This window comes from Falco naumanni, chromosome 8 (genome assembly GCF_017639655.2).
Source record: "Falco naumanni isolate bFalNau1 chromosome 8, bFalNau1.pat, whole genome shotgun sequence".
NCBI classification, from domain to species: domain Eukaryota; kingdom Metazoa; phylum Chordata; class Aves; order Falconiformes; family Falconidae; genus Falco; species Falco naumanni.
In genome coordinates, this window is record NC_054061.1 from 58,718,795 (window position 1) to 58,736,583 (window position 17,789).

The following is a 17,789-nucleotide window of genomic DNA, read 5'->3' on the forward strand; positions in this document are numbered from 1 at the left end:
TCCAACTCCATAAAAATGTAAGAATTAAATGAGAAACACAATGAAGGTTGAAAGATCAAGTGGTCAATGACAAGGAGATTTCAAACATTGAGTTTGCTCCCCTAACACAAAGTGAATCTCTTGGTATGTCATTTGTTCTACCTGCTGCAACCCAATTCTTCTTAAAGGGTAATTTTGCAAAGAAAGCACTTTGTTATGAATATATTCCATATAATATGTGAATATATGCATCCCAGGCCCATTAAAACTCCCTAAAAAGCTTTCATTTTTGCAATTTTATGAACACGTGTTTGAGTAATTTGAGGTAATAAAAGTGTACACAAATGAACATATAGTTAAGATAGCATTGAAAATTCTTACAAACATATCTCAAATAGTAAACAGTTACATAATGCACCATAAATAACTTCTTCTCTTAATTAGCTCCCTAGCTTCCTTTGCAATGAGGTTACTCCTCTACTTTCAAACACAGTAACCTCTGGCTATCACATACTGTCACCATAAAACATCGTTAAAGGCACTGCCTTTCTAGCCTCAGACAGCTAACTACTTCAGTATGGAAGAAACCATACATGTCTAGTCACAAGCGTTTTTAAAAGACTCAGTGCAGCTGCAAGATTTCTTATCTACATCTTTGAAATAGAAAGAACAGAAAGAAAAAAAAAATCATAGCAACATTAGGTCACAGTACAGGAAAGCAGAGAATTCATCGTTTTCCTGCAGAATGCTTCATAAGGAAAAAAAGCTGCATTTCTTTGCCAAATTTCAAGTCAGCTGGCATCTGATTTTACTACTAGATATATCTACTTCATTCCTTCTCTGTAGTGGTAAGTTCTTAGGACACTGCAGACTTCGAAGATACTACCGAACAGGCTAGAAACATCTGTTTACTCATCACAGACCAATGAAGAGTCCTCAAGAGAAAAACACCTGAGAAGCTCCTAGAAGGATATAACTAACTCACTTTTTCTTTTGGTAAAAAGTGTCATAGGGACCCGTCTGGTTCTAAAAGGTGGCTGAAGAGCTCCTGGGGAAGCAGAAGCAGAGCTGAAGAACTTTAGGGCTGCATAGTAAAGCTTCCTATCGGGACAGACCAAGTCTGATGAAGCTGTGCACCTCTGAACCTTTCTCCTAAGATGACAAGCAGTTACAGAAGAAATATCTCGTCCCGCACAATTATAAGGACAAGGTTCCTTCAACACTGAGCAGGACAGATCACCTCAGTTATCGAAGATGGAGAGAGATGAAAGTTGGGCATGACTAAGTAAAACTTGAGATAGATCTATTCTCAAGATCTTTTCCAGTTTAGGAGTCCGACACAGGAATGTGGCATTTCTCCAGTGTTGCTCATCACAGTAATGGTTACTGAAAGTAGAGAATAAGTTTGAATCACTGAGGGGACTGCTTTCACATACAAGATTAACAACCATCTTGTGGAAAAGGGCATCTCCTCAGTCATACCCTTCAGAGCCTTCAGTGCTGCTGGACTGACTGGTGTGCAAAGGATACAGGTGCTGCAAACCACCACACACATCTTCAAAGTTTAGCATAAATCATCACACTTCCATTCAACTCATCCGATGTTATCTACACATAGTGGAAGCTCAAAGAGATCATACTTGACGACAGGTCATTCCACACCAACAAACCCCATTCCGCTTTGCCAGATACGTACAGCTGGTCAAAACTTTGTGCAGACAGGGATACACTGGAAGGTGGTCGAGACAGCACTACTGGTGGCAAATATCCAGTGTAAATGCTGGGAACTGCAGAGCGTGTCCTGTGGGGCGACTTCCCTGTTTTGGGAACAGGGTGGAGTGGCAGAAGGTACCAGCCAGGACCCAGCCGGCCTCAGCCTCTTCTGTGCGGGTACCATCAAGCACACAGAGTGCTGCTCCCCGCGGAACAGCACGGTGGGGGACACAGGCGTTGGTGGGGTGGCACAGCCTATCCCACTGACCAGAGGAAAAGAGAAGCCATGAAGCAAGGGAGGATGGCAGACTGGCTTGGCCCTGACTGTGCCAAGCTGTGCAGAAGCTAGCAGAAACCTCCCTTTCCTCCCTCTGGAGCTGAAGGACAAAGTCAGGGAAAAAGGAGAACAACTCTGGATAGCTGCAGATGCAGCTTTGATGAAAATGAGGAAAGAAATTGGGGGTGGGGGTGAGGGGTGGGGAGATGGTAAAGGCTCAGCTCAAAAGCATCCCGAGACAGATGGCTAAAAAAGTCTTGGTCTTGAGTCAAGCATACGGATAGGATTTGAGAGGTGGGAGGTAGGTGGTGTGGAGCAGGTACACCAGCTGGGATGCTCAAGAGAAGTAAGAGCACTAGCATAGAGACACAAGGCAGGAGTGCATCCGCAGGGGAGCGTGCACATGGGCAAATGCTCAGAGAAGAAAACATTGCTGGGGGCTTGGATTAGTCAGAAATGATAACACATCCCTTGCTCTTCCGGCTATCGACATGACTCTTCCCACACTGAGGTCCCTCTTGGATTGTAATTTTTAACTTTTATGGACTAAGGAGAAACAAGAGATGATAAGGGATGCTGGGGAGAGGCTGAGTTAGGCACAGGCCACATAAGGAGCTGGCAGAACCTTCTGCAGCAGCTGAAGCCTAGACAAATCTCTTGTGGGTTTTTTTTTCCCCTGAGGAGACAAGGCAGAAGGAAAAATACAACTGCTTGAGGCAGCAAGTTCTCTGGTAGGACCATGAGACTTCTGGCCTCTGTGCCTAGCTGAGAAGAAATGACCCAATGGTAATGAATCAAAGGGACCACCCGGAGGGGAAAAGGAGGAGAGTGAGAAGACAACACCTTGTCACCAGCAGAAGCTGTTTTTTTTCCCCTGTCTCCCAAATAATCAGAGTTGGGGTTGATTATATTAGGTATGCATCTACATATCGCCAGACCTGCAGCAACAGCCACTCCGCGGAACAACAGCTCCTGGCAAAACCGCTGACTGGCATTTACGCAGTAATAGGTGTGACGATACAGAAGCACATGAATGCCGAGCATCCTAAGTCCTGCTGAACAGCATTTCATATTCAACTGACTGCGAGGTGCTCCGCAGGAATGCTGAAGGAGGTTTTCTGGATATAACAGGTATTGAAAAACTCCCAAGTTCTGTCTGGATGCTTTCCTTTACCTGTTCAAAGGGTAACAGCCCTACCTGGATGCTGTGCAATAAAACCTAACACACTGTCTTTTTCAAATATGACAAATTAAATATTCCGTATACAAAGCTATTCCAGGAGTCACTTGAGGCTAAACAGTCGACGTGTTCCAAAAAGAAGAAAAATAAATAAATAAATCAGGAAATAGCAAGGTTAAATTCTAGGTGTTAATAAAAATGTAACTACCAGCCAAGTTGAGGCACTGTAGTCTGGCATATATGTGTTACCATATATATGTCACAGCAGGAGAAATACCTCACTTTCCAGAGTGTGCTAAAAATGGGCTTTACTCAGAAGAACCATAATTTGACCACAGAAGCTCAGCATTAATCTCCTTAACAGTACAATTCAGGGCTAAAAGGGAGATTATCTGTTCTAGTAAGGCCTTGTGAATTATACATCCAGGGGACTAAAGCCAAAGTGCTCATCTTCACTATGGAAAGGTTAAAAGTTGAGTTTTCCAGCACAGAATTTACAGAAACCTCACATGTGTATTTCTTTTTAGAAAGGGAATTGTTGCTTCAAGACTTACCATGCTGAAAAGCTAACACTTTTAACTTAAAATACCTGGAGTGTGCTCACAGAACAGCATCTTACTTTACCTGGTTCGCTGTCACGACAAAAATACCCCCCTCAAATGCTGACTTCCAAATGCCACACAGAACCATGAGCATATCACGACTCTTCTCCGTCATATATAAAAGACTAAAATTTGCATCTTAAAAGAGACGGAAGTCTGCAGAGAAATTGTAATTGCTGAAGATGAAATGATGTTGGGATCACTGCATGAATTTATCATACGGCAAAAGAAGCCCCCTCGCCCAGTAGAACTCCTCTGATCATAGGGAAAAGTCATTCCTGAGGTTTGAACGTTAAACCTGCAAAAAGGTGGGAAACACGAGCGTGCATTGCCTGTGTTATTTCAGGTCAGTGCTCCCGTGCACCTCCGTTAATGTACACCTTTTATTTTTAGGACTGTTTACTGTTACAGGGCACATGCCTCATTCTGATCAAAGGTTGCACAGAGCTCAACTAGAAAGAAGTGATTCAGTATCTTATCCAGAATCTCATTTAATGTCTCAAACCCTGATTCTGAAGAAAGAGTTGATTTCCACATACAGTTTGGCAGCGCGATCACTAGGGCACGTGAGTGTCCTGCAAATATTAGCACACCCACGTTCACAATGAACTTGACAGCAGGCAGGGAGCAGAGCTGCTCCGGGCTGTCAAATACACAGCTGGGGCAGTGATTATGAAACCCCACAAGATGGGCGTTTCAATATGATATGGTTGATGTTAAGATGATACATTTTAGGTGCGCAAGCACACATCTGCAGCTAGCAGCTCCATTTCTCTGTCCTTGAAATGGCATGGGGAAGGCGAGCGTGCGAGCTGCCCGCTGACTGGATCTGCTCGGCAGGACAGGGCTCTGTGGCAGAGAGGAGAAAGCCAATTCCCTGCCACGGTGACAAGCTGCCTTAGCACTAAGGCCCCTTCTTTCCCTCTTCCATTCCTGCGTGTCCTCCGATTTCTGCATACCACTGGAGAGCAGCCTCGCTTTTACCCTTCTCTGTACTAAGTTCAGAGTCTTGTGAAACTGATACCACTTGATCATCAAAAACTGGATGAAAAAGATGCAGGATGAAAAAGATGCAAAATAAAACAGAGCGAGTGAGACTTGCATGGGAAAATTAACTACTCCCATGTCCTGGGAGTCCTCAGCTTGGCAACTTTAATTATGCTCTTTTCATTCACGCATGTCTCTTCTGCCCCCATGTTTTTTCCAGGGGGTTGCATGTTTTTTTGTTTACGTGTGTTTTTCCCCCTCCTTAAAACAAATGCAAATGTCACCACCAGGTGACACCTAGACCATCAGATAAGCAGGGCTGGGACCCTCCTCTTCCATTACAAAGCCTTACACTGAGCCAGGGGAGTCACTCGAGCAAGCCGCTCCTGAAAGGTATGAACCACGTGCTTTGCTACGCTCAAGCAGTAGTACAGCAGGGACTTCAGAGCCCAGGCTGGAAGGATTGCACCCCAGGGAGCACAGGTCCCCTTCAGTCACCCAAAGGAGCCTTGTCCCTCTTTTGGACCCGTCTCACCCACCGCACCCCTCTGCACTCTCCTTCCCTCAGCCACCCACCCTGTCCTCGTTTGTCCTGTTCCAAGTTACCACTCCAGAGCCTTAGGCACCAAGGCTTCACAGCCAAATCCCCTAGATGGTTATTCTTATTACTTTTAATCAGGAGTAAAACAACACATTTTTCCTGAGTTGCTTTCTTGGAAACGGCACGACTTGTTTTGGCTGCAATCTTCTTGAAAATTTCATCTGATGTAGACACCTCACAGGGAAAGTTTAAGGCCAAAATCTTAGAAGTTTGGAAAACCCACAAGCAATTGAAAACAGCCTCGTATTATATACAGGAAATCCAACACAACCTAAATGGACAGTGCTGTCACTTCTGCTAATAATTAAAAGGCAGCGATCTATTATATTATTTTTAGTTGTGCCCTTACTCTCCTACACACGAGGGTCTTAAAATATCTGCGCATCTGGGAAAAGTCTTTTTCCATGTCAGCACTTGGATGCTATCCCACGGGATAAATTTGCCACACGCATACAGCGCTAGTACCAAAATGATTTTAACTCATTACTTATATAAATCAAACACAGGGAAATCACCCCTGTGCAATCAGTTTAATTACACTCCCCACCCCACCCCCACCCCCTGCCTGCCTCGTGCCATGGATGCAATAGATCACAGCTCTAACAAAGCTGAAATTCAGAGTGCTGCAGGAGGACTCGCTCAGCTCCGGTCGCACACGCTCTCCAGCTCCTGGGAGGTCCAAGCGAAAGTCTGAATGAGTGCAGTGGGTACGTCACGGTGAAGTCTTTGGACGCTTACAACCACTGGCAATGGAAAAGCCTTAAAAACCTCAAGCAAACAAACCGTCGAGCTGACATTTATTTCTGAACAAAGAAACCCTACCTAGCACCCCGTGTCTGGTGATACTGCTTATGAAGTGTGTTGGAGGGGGGTAAGGGAAATTTCTATGCAGCTCCCCACCACCCCGGTGTGCGGGACTGAATGAGGTCCAGGGCTGGCACACGCGCTGCACGGTGGCAGCTCTCCAGAAGTACATGATTGACGTCAGTAGCTTGTGTAATCATCCTGCCTTAGCTCAAGTCTATAAACAAAGTTTTGGGGGGTTGTGGGGTGGTGTTTTTGTGTTGGTGGTTTGCTTTTTTTTATTTTTTTTTTAATTTTTTTTTTATTTATTTAATCCAGCTCTCGGTAGTTGTATTTTCTCACAGGACTGGAACAGTGAAAATATTTGGAGAAACCTCCACCAAAACTTACACTGCAGCAACCTGAAAGGTCCGTCTGCCACTGAACTTGTCCTCCCAAGCCTGAAAGCTACTACTGGATTTGCTCACTTCTTAAAGAAAGCCACCACTGGAACTCCTTGAGAAAAGTCTTTAGGAAGTCTCAAAACAGTACAAATCAGAGCCAGAAAAATATCACCCTGATTATGATTGATTTCCCCCTTCCCTAACAGCCTTTTTATATTGCAGATCTAGAAAAAGGCTGTGCCTTCTCAAATGCTGGGAGAAAACCTCAGCTGGGGTAAAACATCACAGCTCCATCCATATCACTTGTGATTAGACCTCTTGTGTGTAAAAGGTGAGTTTTACCTTCCCATAGGGTAAGCCACCTGGATAGATTTTTGACTTTTTTTTTAAGGCATACCCAATGCAATCACCTCAAAGCAGCTTTGCTTCAGCTTCGTTGCAATACTGGGATGTCCAGATGATTTTGGCTACACAGCAATTGCAAAAACCTGTACACTGACAAGTGGTGCTCTGCAGTGTTCACCTGATGTTCTCCAAGTGATTTACAGAAAGCAAGTTAATAAACGTAGTGCTTGCTTTCTTCAACACAATTTTTGAATCACGTCTAATTGATCTTCAAAACCACCTCTGCAGGACACACAGCAATACTGTCCTTATTTTCAGGTGAAGAAATGGATAGGACACTGTAATGCTTTACACAGGGGCATAGTTAAGAGAATCTGGACTGAAGATGGGAACAGCTTCTCTGTTTCCAACGGCAATTCCAGCGAAAAATGCTTCAGTAAATCTGAATATCTTCACTTGCAATTATTTTCTGGTGTTGTCATGACTGAAATTCCTTGCTTCTTGTTTTCTCATATCCATATTACTGCTACTTCTCCCTTTCAAACCGAATATATACACAGGAGGTATTTCCCCCATATTCCTTGACAGCATTTTATGTTTTCTACTACAAAACTGACAAAAGATGCTGATATGGGTAAATGCCAGCAATGACAACTTTAAGAAGCATTCCTGGAAAGCCAGAAGTTTGAACTGTACTCCCTTTCTGTCATCTGCAACAGGCGTATTGATCCTTGCCTTGGTGATAGATGTCCACATCTTTGTTGACCTATTTCTCAAAATCATGAAAAAGAGGTTCAAGGCTGAAGGCCAGTTGGTTGTGGAGGTAGAGACCACGTACATTACCGCACAAGAAATTGAAATACTGTTGGCTAAAGTTGGTATTGATGCTGTATGAGGGAAAAACTTTAAAAGCATCATGCCTACCTTGTTGATGTGCAGTTGTTGTTGCTGGAATTGCTGTTTGTGTTTCTCCAAGAACTGCTGGTGCTGCTGCTGGATCACTAACTGCTGGAGGGCCTGGGCGTTCTGGGGAAGGGGAGCAGACTGCGTGCGCCCCAGCGGGCGATGCTGCCGGAGTTTGTGTATTGAAGGGGAGACCCGTTCTCCACCAACCAGAGACTGTGCATGGAGAGGCAGTCCTGAAAGATACCAGTCTGAAGATAATATGGAGGAAAAAACAGCAGAGAAGAAAAAAAAGGAAGAAGAAAGGAAGGGAGAAAACGGCTGTTGAGTAACACTGATGGTGACAATGATATATAATGTTAAAACCAGCCACCTCACCATTTACAGTTGAAGCATCCTTAGAAGGGAACAGATAACAATTAATTACCATTGGATGGAGGGATACTTTGCTTTCTTTTGAACTCTTTGTTTGCTTGTTTACTCAAGAAACTCCAGGGAAACATTTAATTTCTTAAAATCAGCAGTACCTTGCAGACCCTCCCATCACTCCATGGGTGACGTGCATTAAGATCACAGTGGTAGTTTGGAGAAATTTAAGTCTTACAGCTTGCCTTGGTATAGGGAGTAATCCCAGGTTCCTATTAAGAAGGCAGCAACCCAAGCTGCTACCCCACAGCATCCAGCAATTACAACTTACAGGGGGCTCACTGGACACACTGAAGGATGATGGATGATGATGATGAAGCTGCTTCTTACTTCAGCCAACGCAGGGCATGGCTGCCCTTGGCTGTACTATACCCCACCCCATAGAAATGGCTAGGCACAAAAACTTCCATGTGGTAAACTCTGACAGGTTTGCATTGGAAAAAGGCACACACCCTTGAAGCATTTCAGGAATATGGGACCTATTGGGCTTCATTGCTTCTGTAGAAAGAAGGTAAGTTAAGAGGCCAAGATGACAAATACCTAGAATTGTTTCCATCACTGTCCTGTGCGTACATGCTAATAACTTAATGAAAACATAAGGTTATTTTGGGATAACTTGCATTACTCATATGCCCTTGGCAATCTGGGTGTCTCTGATGACTACCATGTGAAATACCTATCTCAGCTCCAGTAAGGGCATGTCTTTAGGAAGTGTCTTGTCTTTTTAGCTGTTCTTGGGGTAAGCTAGTTCTTGCTCTGCTCTCTGAAAACATTACCATCACATACTTCTTAGAAAGCTGGGACATGAAGACACACCCAACACAAAGCCCAAGCCAAGGGCAGAGGAGCTGAGGATAAACATTTACTTTTGCTCGCTACCCCGTGCGATAGAAAGGCATCACTGGTGTGAAATGCTGTCTCCCTGATGTGGATAAGGCTGCACACACTTTTAGGAAAGATCAACTCTTTTGCTTTACCTCATTGTACAAAACAAAGTAAAGACTGTGCAAGTGCTCAGTAACATTCAGACATGTTGCCCAGTTCAAGGGTCAGAGAAGTTTTAACTACTCCTTTTCTTCCATCTTTGGTTTAGGAGAGAGAGAAGCTGCCCAGAAATCTGCAGCCAGCTGAATACAGCGGTTTAGAAACACCTTGACGTTTCTGTCCCAGGACATTACCTCCTTTTCCCAGTGATTCACGGATCTGCCCTACATGGAAGAATGTGACTCATTTAAAAGCCTCTCTTCTTGGGGAAAGATTTACTGAATTTCTCCCACCCTTCGCTTTTCTGAAAAGAATCATGTAAAAAGGTACCTTCTTTTACAAACTCATGTCTCTCTAAATGTGTGTGTGTATATATATACATACGTCTGTGTGTGTGTATGAATGAATATATGAATAATTTGGAAAGATATGATCCACTTCCCTTTATCAGAAGTTCAAATTAGACAGTAGAGGAAGGGATCCTATAAAGTTTGCATAGGACACCTTGGAAGACTACCTTCCTCCAAGTGAAGGTTTTCCAGGGAGACACCTTGCTCCTACTCAGGATGTACATGTCAATGTGAAGGATATTATCCAGAGCAACCTGTCACAAAAGGAATGGCAGACCTAAGGAATTCTGCTCTAGTTTCCCCAAACCCCCAAATCTACCTTCCAGCACAGAAAAAGCATGCCATCGTGCTGGATCATCTTGCAGCTGTCAGGAGACTACCTCCAGAGCTGAAGGCAATCAGCAGAATACTAATAAACTCCACTTTGCTTCCAAGGAAGTTTGAAGTACTAACTGCAGTTTGGCAGCCAGTCCACTTAGGGCTTTTGAGACCATGTGTTAGCTTGCTCTCTTTCAGTTGCTGCATCTGGAACGTGTGTTTCTTCTTGTTGCTCTGTTGTATTGTGAATATTTCTCCTAAGAGTTGGTTTATAACATGTTGTACTTACTCTGAAAACACCGCACGTAGCAGGTGGACTAGGAAGGAACACGCTGGGAAGCAAACACAGTACACTGTAAACTCAGGGAAGGTTTGAGAGAGGTTGAATAGAAATGGAACAGCACTTCTCCCTATGTGTGCTTTAACGCAAATGCCAGCACAAACAAAGAAGAAAGTTTTGGTGATCAGGTAAGAGGGGAAGTCTTCTCCAGTGGCTCTTCATCAACAGACCCTGGGCAAAGGGCAACTGGTGAAGAGCCACATCATGACTCTGGGTAACCTCGTCATGCCACAGCAACCACGGCAGAAAGAGGCAACAGAAATTTAGGTAAAGGTTCAAGGAATCTGCACACACCATCTCACGGCTCAGAGCGCTGGTTAAATACCACGCTTCTGTGCTTCAGCTTCCCCGTATGTACATGTTTATAACCTTATCACAACCCCATATATATTCCTGGGATTCAAATGTAAAACCAGACACAAGCTAAACCTGAGAGCCATGCTGTAACGCCTCAGTGATCAACATCCCTCAAGAATTTCCATTAGATGTGGAATGAAAGAAATAAAAAAATAACACGTCTATAACTTATGCAGAACATCCTTTGTCCCAGCATTGCACGCTGTAAAACAGAAATGCATCCTACTAGGGCTTATTGCTTTGAATCAACCCTTTTTACAGAAATATGCCTTCTCACAGGTACTTAATTCTGAAAATATGACACAGGGAGTGATTCAAAGCAATTAGCACACTGAAAATGTAACATTTACAAACAAATACAATCTGTTTGAATGCAGTTGATTTTAATATATTTTTGCCACTTGTAATAATGACGAGAAGCAAGTATTTAATCTGTGACTTTGTAAATGCATGCCTTTCATATACGGAATAGAAACTACGCATGATAAACAAGAAAGGTAATTGTAAGATACGTTTTTATCTCCACTTCAATCTAAAATGGTTAAAACTCTACAAATGTAGTTTTAAATTTTTACCTACAGACTTAGGCTTTACTTGTGGAAGTAAATACTATTTATTTTCATTCCACTGAAATGACAAGCAGCTTCGCCCTACCTCTGGATGAGATGAGCGATCTCTCATTTTGCAAACATTGCCACCATCCAACATATCGACAAACACATCCTAAAAGTTGTATGTTATACCTACAGAATGTATAGATGATGCAGTATCTCTTTTGCACAAGAGAAAAACTTTACATAAAACCAAACAGATGTCACTCGCTCTCTTTCGCCAGCTGGGTCTGAGCTTTGCACATTATCTACGGAGTGCTCACCTGTGACTAAGGGAGTTTGTGCAGTTGGCTGTTCCAGTAAGACCATGTGTTGCAAAAGAGGGTTATGTGCAGTTCCCCCATCTCTTTCCAACGTTGTAGTGCTCAAGTAGGGAGTGAGGTGAGTGCCAGGAAATAAAGAGATCCGCTGCTGTAACGTCGGGATAGTAAGTCTCTCCGCATCCTGCTGTGCTGATCCTCCCTGCAAATGCAGAATTGATGACATAGCGAGTTAAGTCATAAATCAATGCAAACAACATTTCAACAGCTGCGTTCCTCCACCACTTACACTGGAAGGGCCAGTTGCAGGCAGTCCTAGCGTGATGTTGGGCAAAGAAGGAGACGTGTAGAGTGGAAGCTGTGTTACTGAGCCTTCACGATTCACAAGTCTGTGAGCCAGGCTGGTCTGGAAAGAAAATCAAGGACATTGTCCTGGTGAGAGAGCATCCATAGATCGGATCAAATACACAGTACATGCACTGTGAGAACACGTCAGAAACACACAGAGCATGTAACTTCACTGCTGACATTGGAAATACTGAATGGGGGAGCTAAACTGTGCTTCAGATCCAGCTTAAACAAGCACAGACTAGGTGTATGCCTTGAATGCCGCTGCCATGGCCATGCAGGGGCGACGTGACCAGGATAACAGACAGGGACGATGCCACTTTGCAACTGCCACCAACCTCGCTGCCCTACAGAGAGACCTTTCACAGTTTATTTGATCCTTCCTGGAGTCTAAAGATCACTCCTGCCTCCTCACTGGTACTCTGCTTCTGCTCAGTCTTCATACAGTACCACTGCAAAGAGCTTTTGCAAAAAAAGATTTAACAGCTTACCTGTCCTCAAGTATTTGCCCTTTTAAAGCTAAAACAGATTACCGTAAAAAAAAAAAAAGCATTATAATGGATGTTGTTCTCTTTAGCAAATCACAGACAATTTATGCTATTTACCAGTGTGCTTTAGTTTAAATCAGACTTCAGAATTTCACCAAAAGGTCTTACAGTTGCATTTATGTAGCTATTTCCTGATTTTCAGGGTGAAATGCAAGACTTACTGAATTACCTTATGGCTATTTAAAGCAGGAACACTTAAGTAAAAATACCTTTAATTTCAAAGCAAGATTGATTTGAAATACACACTAGAAAACCCATTATAAAAATTACAATAAACTGCCTGATTTTCCTGTTAGGAAACAAGTGTGTGGATCACTCTGAATTCTCTACAGGTGATTTTCCAACTTAAATAGAGTTTAGATTTTAAAAAGACTTCACTCAGGTGCTATAGTGAAAAAAGGGATTATGATTAGCTTAGTATTATACTATGGAACCATCTATATCAATGTAATAGGGACCGGAGCAACAGCTTTATACATTTTAGACTTAAATTCACAGTCCTGTAAGTCACTGAGACTTTGTAGGTTATTTCCTTGGTTACAGGGCTGGGTCAGCTCTGGATAATAAAAACCTATTTTTCTCCCTCAAAGACTCTAAAAAGAAACTTAACAAAACCTTGCTGCAACCTGTTGGGGTGGGGGAGTGGCAGGAAGCCCGTAAGAACTAATACTGCAAACCCAACATTTTCTACAGAACAACCTTTGAGAGCAATCCTGCCTCAACCCCACAAGCTGACAGCTTGCACACGACACCCCACCCGTGCACCCGAGGTTCGTGCTGCTTGTGCAAGGAGGACAGGAGCAGTAAAGCCTTCCCGTGACCCTGTGTGTCACCAGTATCAGACACCAGGCTGCCTTGCCAATGCACTCTTCAATGCACCACTACCTTGCCAGTCATTCTCCCCATGTCCAACCGTGACCAAGTACCAAGCGTTCAAGAGTCACCCAGTTTTCATACGACCCTGTGCAAAATTTCATCTGCAAAGTGATTTTTTTCTTATTTCCTTTTGCCTTCTGGTGCTTTCATTAGCACCATTCAAACTTACTGAAAATATATTACACATCAGTTCTCTCGTATAAAGAGTAAACCTATTTTTGAGATCTCAACTCACAATCTGCTGCCCTAAAGGAGGAAATTTGCAGGGAGCATTTTGCTGTTGAATATTACCTGGTAAAGACATGTGATTGTGCATACCCACACACTTCCAAGTAATTTTGAGCACTACTGGCAATTTTTCTTTAATTTAAATTACATAATGTTAGCACGCTACATTGAGAATAAGATGGTTATTGTCAGCAGAGTAATGAAATATTTCACTGGTATCATAAATGAAACAAAACTACATCCATTTTCTTCTTGAACAATCAATACTCTGTAGTGCCTCAAACTATCTCCTGGGGATTTGTTTTAAAAACAGCAAAGAGAGAAACACAGCAGCTTGACGCTATCAGCATATGGTATTTAGAAGCATTATCATCGCTTGAAATGTACGGATCCCATCTACAGGTTGTACACAAAACATTTTTTGAATTGCACAGAAGAGAACAATTTCAGCATGTATAGTTTTTGTCTGTAGTCGGGTACTTTATAGTCTTGTATCAACGGTAATGGCAATGAGTATCATGTACCTTTCAGAGGTGCAAACCCCTTTAGATTTAAAAACAGTATTTTAAAACAGATATTGTCTATTTTAAAAGGAGGCAGAGAGGCGTAGTCCTTCCAGGCTGAAGGCAAGCACTGAAACTTAAATAATGAACTCAGATACCATCTTCCAACATAGCTGAAATGGTTCAAGAGGTAACCTAGCAAACTAAGAAGCAGAGAGACCTATTTCTCATTTAAAATAAAACATGAAGGTAAGCAGGAAACACAAAGTCGGCAACATTATTTTTTCAGAAACATTTAAAGATTTCTAAATATTGAAAAGTGGGAACATGAGAAAGCCAGGACCACTGGTATTACAGAAAATTCCAGCACTTGGGCTAGCAGGTAATACTAATCTTACTGAAGATGATGATTTTAAAGAAACCCAAACCCTAAACCCCTACCTCGCCCAGTTATTTTTCTAAATGAACCTATACAGGCAAATGGATCAGCTAGGATCACACAACATGAAATGCTGAAACAAAGTGCAGAGTTATTTTTCCCCAAAAACAAACGCAAAGGACTAGGATATCTAGCTAAGCCCAGCACTTCAGGTGTACTTGAATGGAGGAGAACAGTTTGTGCAACCGGTTATCGATGTTCTGTTTGCCATCACACAGTGATTTATGTTTCATTCTGTTCCGTGAATGGCAGTTATCCAACACACTTAAAACAGTCCTGGGCAGTTTTAAAATTGAAACTGCACAATCATTTGTATGCTTTATTTTTCCTGTTTTCCAAAAACTACAAAAAAGCAAAAAAAAAATCTAGATATTATTTTCACGGAAATAAAAACTAGATTTTCTTACTCCATTACACATAGGTTGTTTGGCGATGGTGTATCAAATGCTGATTTTGTTAAAATTCAAGATGAACTCACTTCTTCCCTTGCATGCAGCAGCACCGCTGTGAACTGCCCACTGCGGTACCGTTGCAAACAAGGCAAAGATGACTCCCAGGGAAAGGCTTTGGTAGTACAGGGACTTTTTCCAAATTGAGCTGCTCATGCCTCAGCTTAAGTTATAAAATTGCTGTATTACAAGCAGTTGATGAAAAGTTTTTCTTTCAGTCTGTGTCCATTTTCTTAGGCATTGGTGGTCTAGTCACAGATGATTAGCTCAAATTTAGTTGAAAAATAAAATGGTTAAGAGAATAAACAGCTTCACATTCACCTGTGTGTGAGCTAACACTGACCTGTGGGAAGCTGACTGCTCTGTTTATATCACAAGGAATTGTCGAATCCACTAGTTTTTTCCACCAGCAGTAACTGGGGATTTGCAGTTTGCTAAGTATAGCCAAGATTGACAGCTCCTGGATCGGTAAAATCGGTAACTCCACGCTAGTCTTCCTGGGGCTAACACAAACGTACTTAAGATGTGCTCTTAGCTCAGCCAATCTTCAGTTCTGCAAACCTGATAAATAACCCTGTACATAAGAAATCTTTTCCCAGGTCTGCTCCAAACTACTACAAGGTTGGCATGCATCTCAAAAGCCACATCTCTTTAGAGCAGCTTCAGCTGCCAGTGTGAAGTGGCAGCTTTATCTTTACAATAATTGCCTAAATCTTGTAAGGTCTACAGTAGACTGGAGTGGATATAGATGTGTGTTGGTTAATTTGGCAGGGGAAAGGGTGGAGTAGAAGGCATATTCCCCACATTAAATTCTGTTACACTACATTAGAAATAAAAATAAAGTGAAAATCTGTACAAAACTAGAAAGCAATAAGGGCTTACATTTATACCCTAAGAAGCCCTTTTCAATTCTGAAAGACAATTTGGAAGAACAAGCCCAAGCTGGTTTTTACAGTCCTGATGTGGAGACAGACACTATATTCACCGGGAGAACAGCTAATGGTAAGCTGGATTAAAAAACCCCAAACACCAGTAACATTACACAACCACACCAGTTTTCTGCATGTGAGGTTTTATAGTGGGAGCTAGTTAATATGACCCACACCCCAATATCTGCCCTTAGAAAAACCTGGGCTTCAGTTACCCTGAACACAGGAGCTGCTGTGCTGAATCAAAGCCCAGTTTACCCAGTCCAACATGCTGCCTTTGACATCCGTAGCAGATGCCTCCAGTGATGGTGAAAGCTTGTGGGATTATAAACTGGCTCATGGCATCAGGCAGCAAGCTTTCAAATCCCTAAGTGGGGAGGAAAAGGTTAAATCGATTCCCTTTAATTCAGTTCTGGTTTAGATATATTTAGACTAACCTACTGCACACAACAAGTTCACCCTGTATAGAATATATGAGAACAGATTCCCCAAATTTTAAAATACTTGCATTTGACCAGGAAATGCTCTTCACACTTTACCTTGCTAAATCACTTTATTTTTACTCTCTCCTCACAACAAAACCACTACAAGTTACCACAAGCAGTTTGTGAGCTGGCTCAAACTAGATTTAATAAACAGATAATGCATCCTGTTAGCCCAGACTGAGAGGTAATTCCCAAAGTCTGCTCCAAGCCACGATCTGGTTTTTGTTTTAGTTTGGTGCACACTGGTTTGTACGCCTGAATTCCTAAAACTCTGCAAAAACCGATTAGAAACCCAAGCGTTAAAAATCAGAGTGAGGAAGGGCTCTGTACCTCTGCTTGAATACTCGTGACTGATCCTGCAATTCCGTTCTCAGCGCTTATGTTATTGGAGCTGTTGTTTGGAGAGCTGGGACCAGATCCAGGAGCACTGTTGCATGCAGAGTCTAAAAACACATCCAAAACCAACTTTTAGCATTACAAACAATCTCTGCGATGGTATTTAGACAGATAACAACCCCTCAGTTTTTGTTTTGGAGGAAAGTGATCCTCCTCCTCCCCGTCTCCCCTCTAAATCTTCCCAGGGCACTTAAAATACTGACAAACACTTTCAAATGGTCTGTCCAAGTACCTACTTACCCCATTTGTATCTTCTCCTTATGGGGATTTCTCCTCTAGTGTATTAATAACTCTAAATACGATTGCAAGATAATAAAAGACATGGAAGGCTTGAAGAGGCCAAACTGGAGGATGCCGGATTGTCCTGCTTTATTTTTCTAGAATTGCTTCTTTCATCCTCTTTAGCCCATAACCCTAATGACACCCTCTCACCACGTATTGCATCAGACTTCACACTGGAACAACCAGGGAACTGTCTCCGAGTTGACATTTTCCCATGCAGGCTTCTGGTGCATCTGGATTTACTGGAAATACGCTGCCAGCACCGAGCCCTCACACTGACCACACGAGAGCTGACCTCTGCTTTTATAAAGAAGCATCAACGTTTTCTGGTGCAGGCGACTGGGCATGTGTAACGTCCCCGTCCCCTGCAAAGTGTCTGCACCATGCCAGGTCCTCGGAGAAACACAACCTGCCTTGGCTGCTCTGACAGCACTGAGCTCCCAAAAAGTGCCTGGGGACTGACTCACAAGGATGATATTTTGCCAGGATGGCATATTAAATAATTTCAAGAGATTTCAAAGCTGACATGGGACTGGTCAGACAACTGACCATGGTCATGGCTAAGTAGATTTTACAAAAATCAGGCAAAACTTGACAGGGTCCAAAACAGTAAAGCTGTTTCAAACCACTGCTTTTTGGGGGCAGGTAAGTCTTCTCCACTCAGGAAGTAAAACACTTTCTCATTGGAAAGACCCAAGGCAGAGTAATTCCCCCAATGTAATTCTGTTATCATCACCTGAATGCTCAGAAAATCCTCTCAGCTTTGTATATTTTATCAACACATCCCCTGTGAACTCACTAACCAGAACCATGGAGATGACTAGCCTGAAATCAAAGCCTCCCCATTAATGATACAGAAATAATAAACAGAAACAACACATGAAAT

General features: G+C 42.7%; 1 protein-coding gene and 1 long non-coding RNA gene across 16 annotated transcripts in view; one reads left to right on the forward strand and one right to left on the reverse strand.

The window, feature by feature from the left end:
* The window catches only part of HDAC4 (histone deacetylase 4), a 266,734-nt gene that overhangs the window by 64,153 nt on the left and 184,792 nt on the right, over window positions 1–17,789 (reverse strand). For 11 of the 15 annotated variants that reach the window (XM_040604241.1, XM_040604242.1, XM_040604240.1 and 8 more), the window contains 4 exons: window positions 16,556–16,668; window positions 11,710–11,826; window positions 11,424–11,622; window positions 7,796–8,025 (listed from right to left, as the gene is read on the reverse strand). In XM_040604241.1, coding sequence (XP_040460175.1) covers window positions 7,796–8,025; window positions 11,424–11,622; window positions 11,710–11,826; window positions 16,556–16,668 — 659 coding nt within the window. The remainder of the gene's footprint in view (window positions 1–7,795; window positions 8,026–11,423; window positions 11,623–11,709; window positions 11,827–16,555; window positions 16,669–17,789) is intronic. The other 4 variants (XM_040604243.1, XM_040604239.1, XM_040604237.1 and 1 more) reach the window with 1 other exon arrangement.
* LOC121092758 lies at window positions 8,159–11,056 on the forward strand. The gene is made up of 2 exons (XR_005829373.1): window positions 8,159–8,711; window positions 9,294–11,056. It is a non-coding gene; the product is annotated as an uncharacterized LOC121092758 (long non-coding RNA).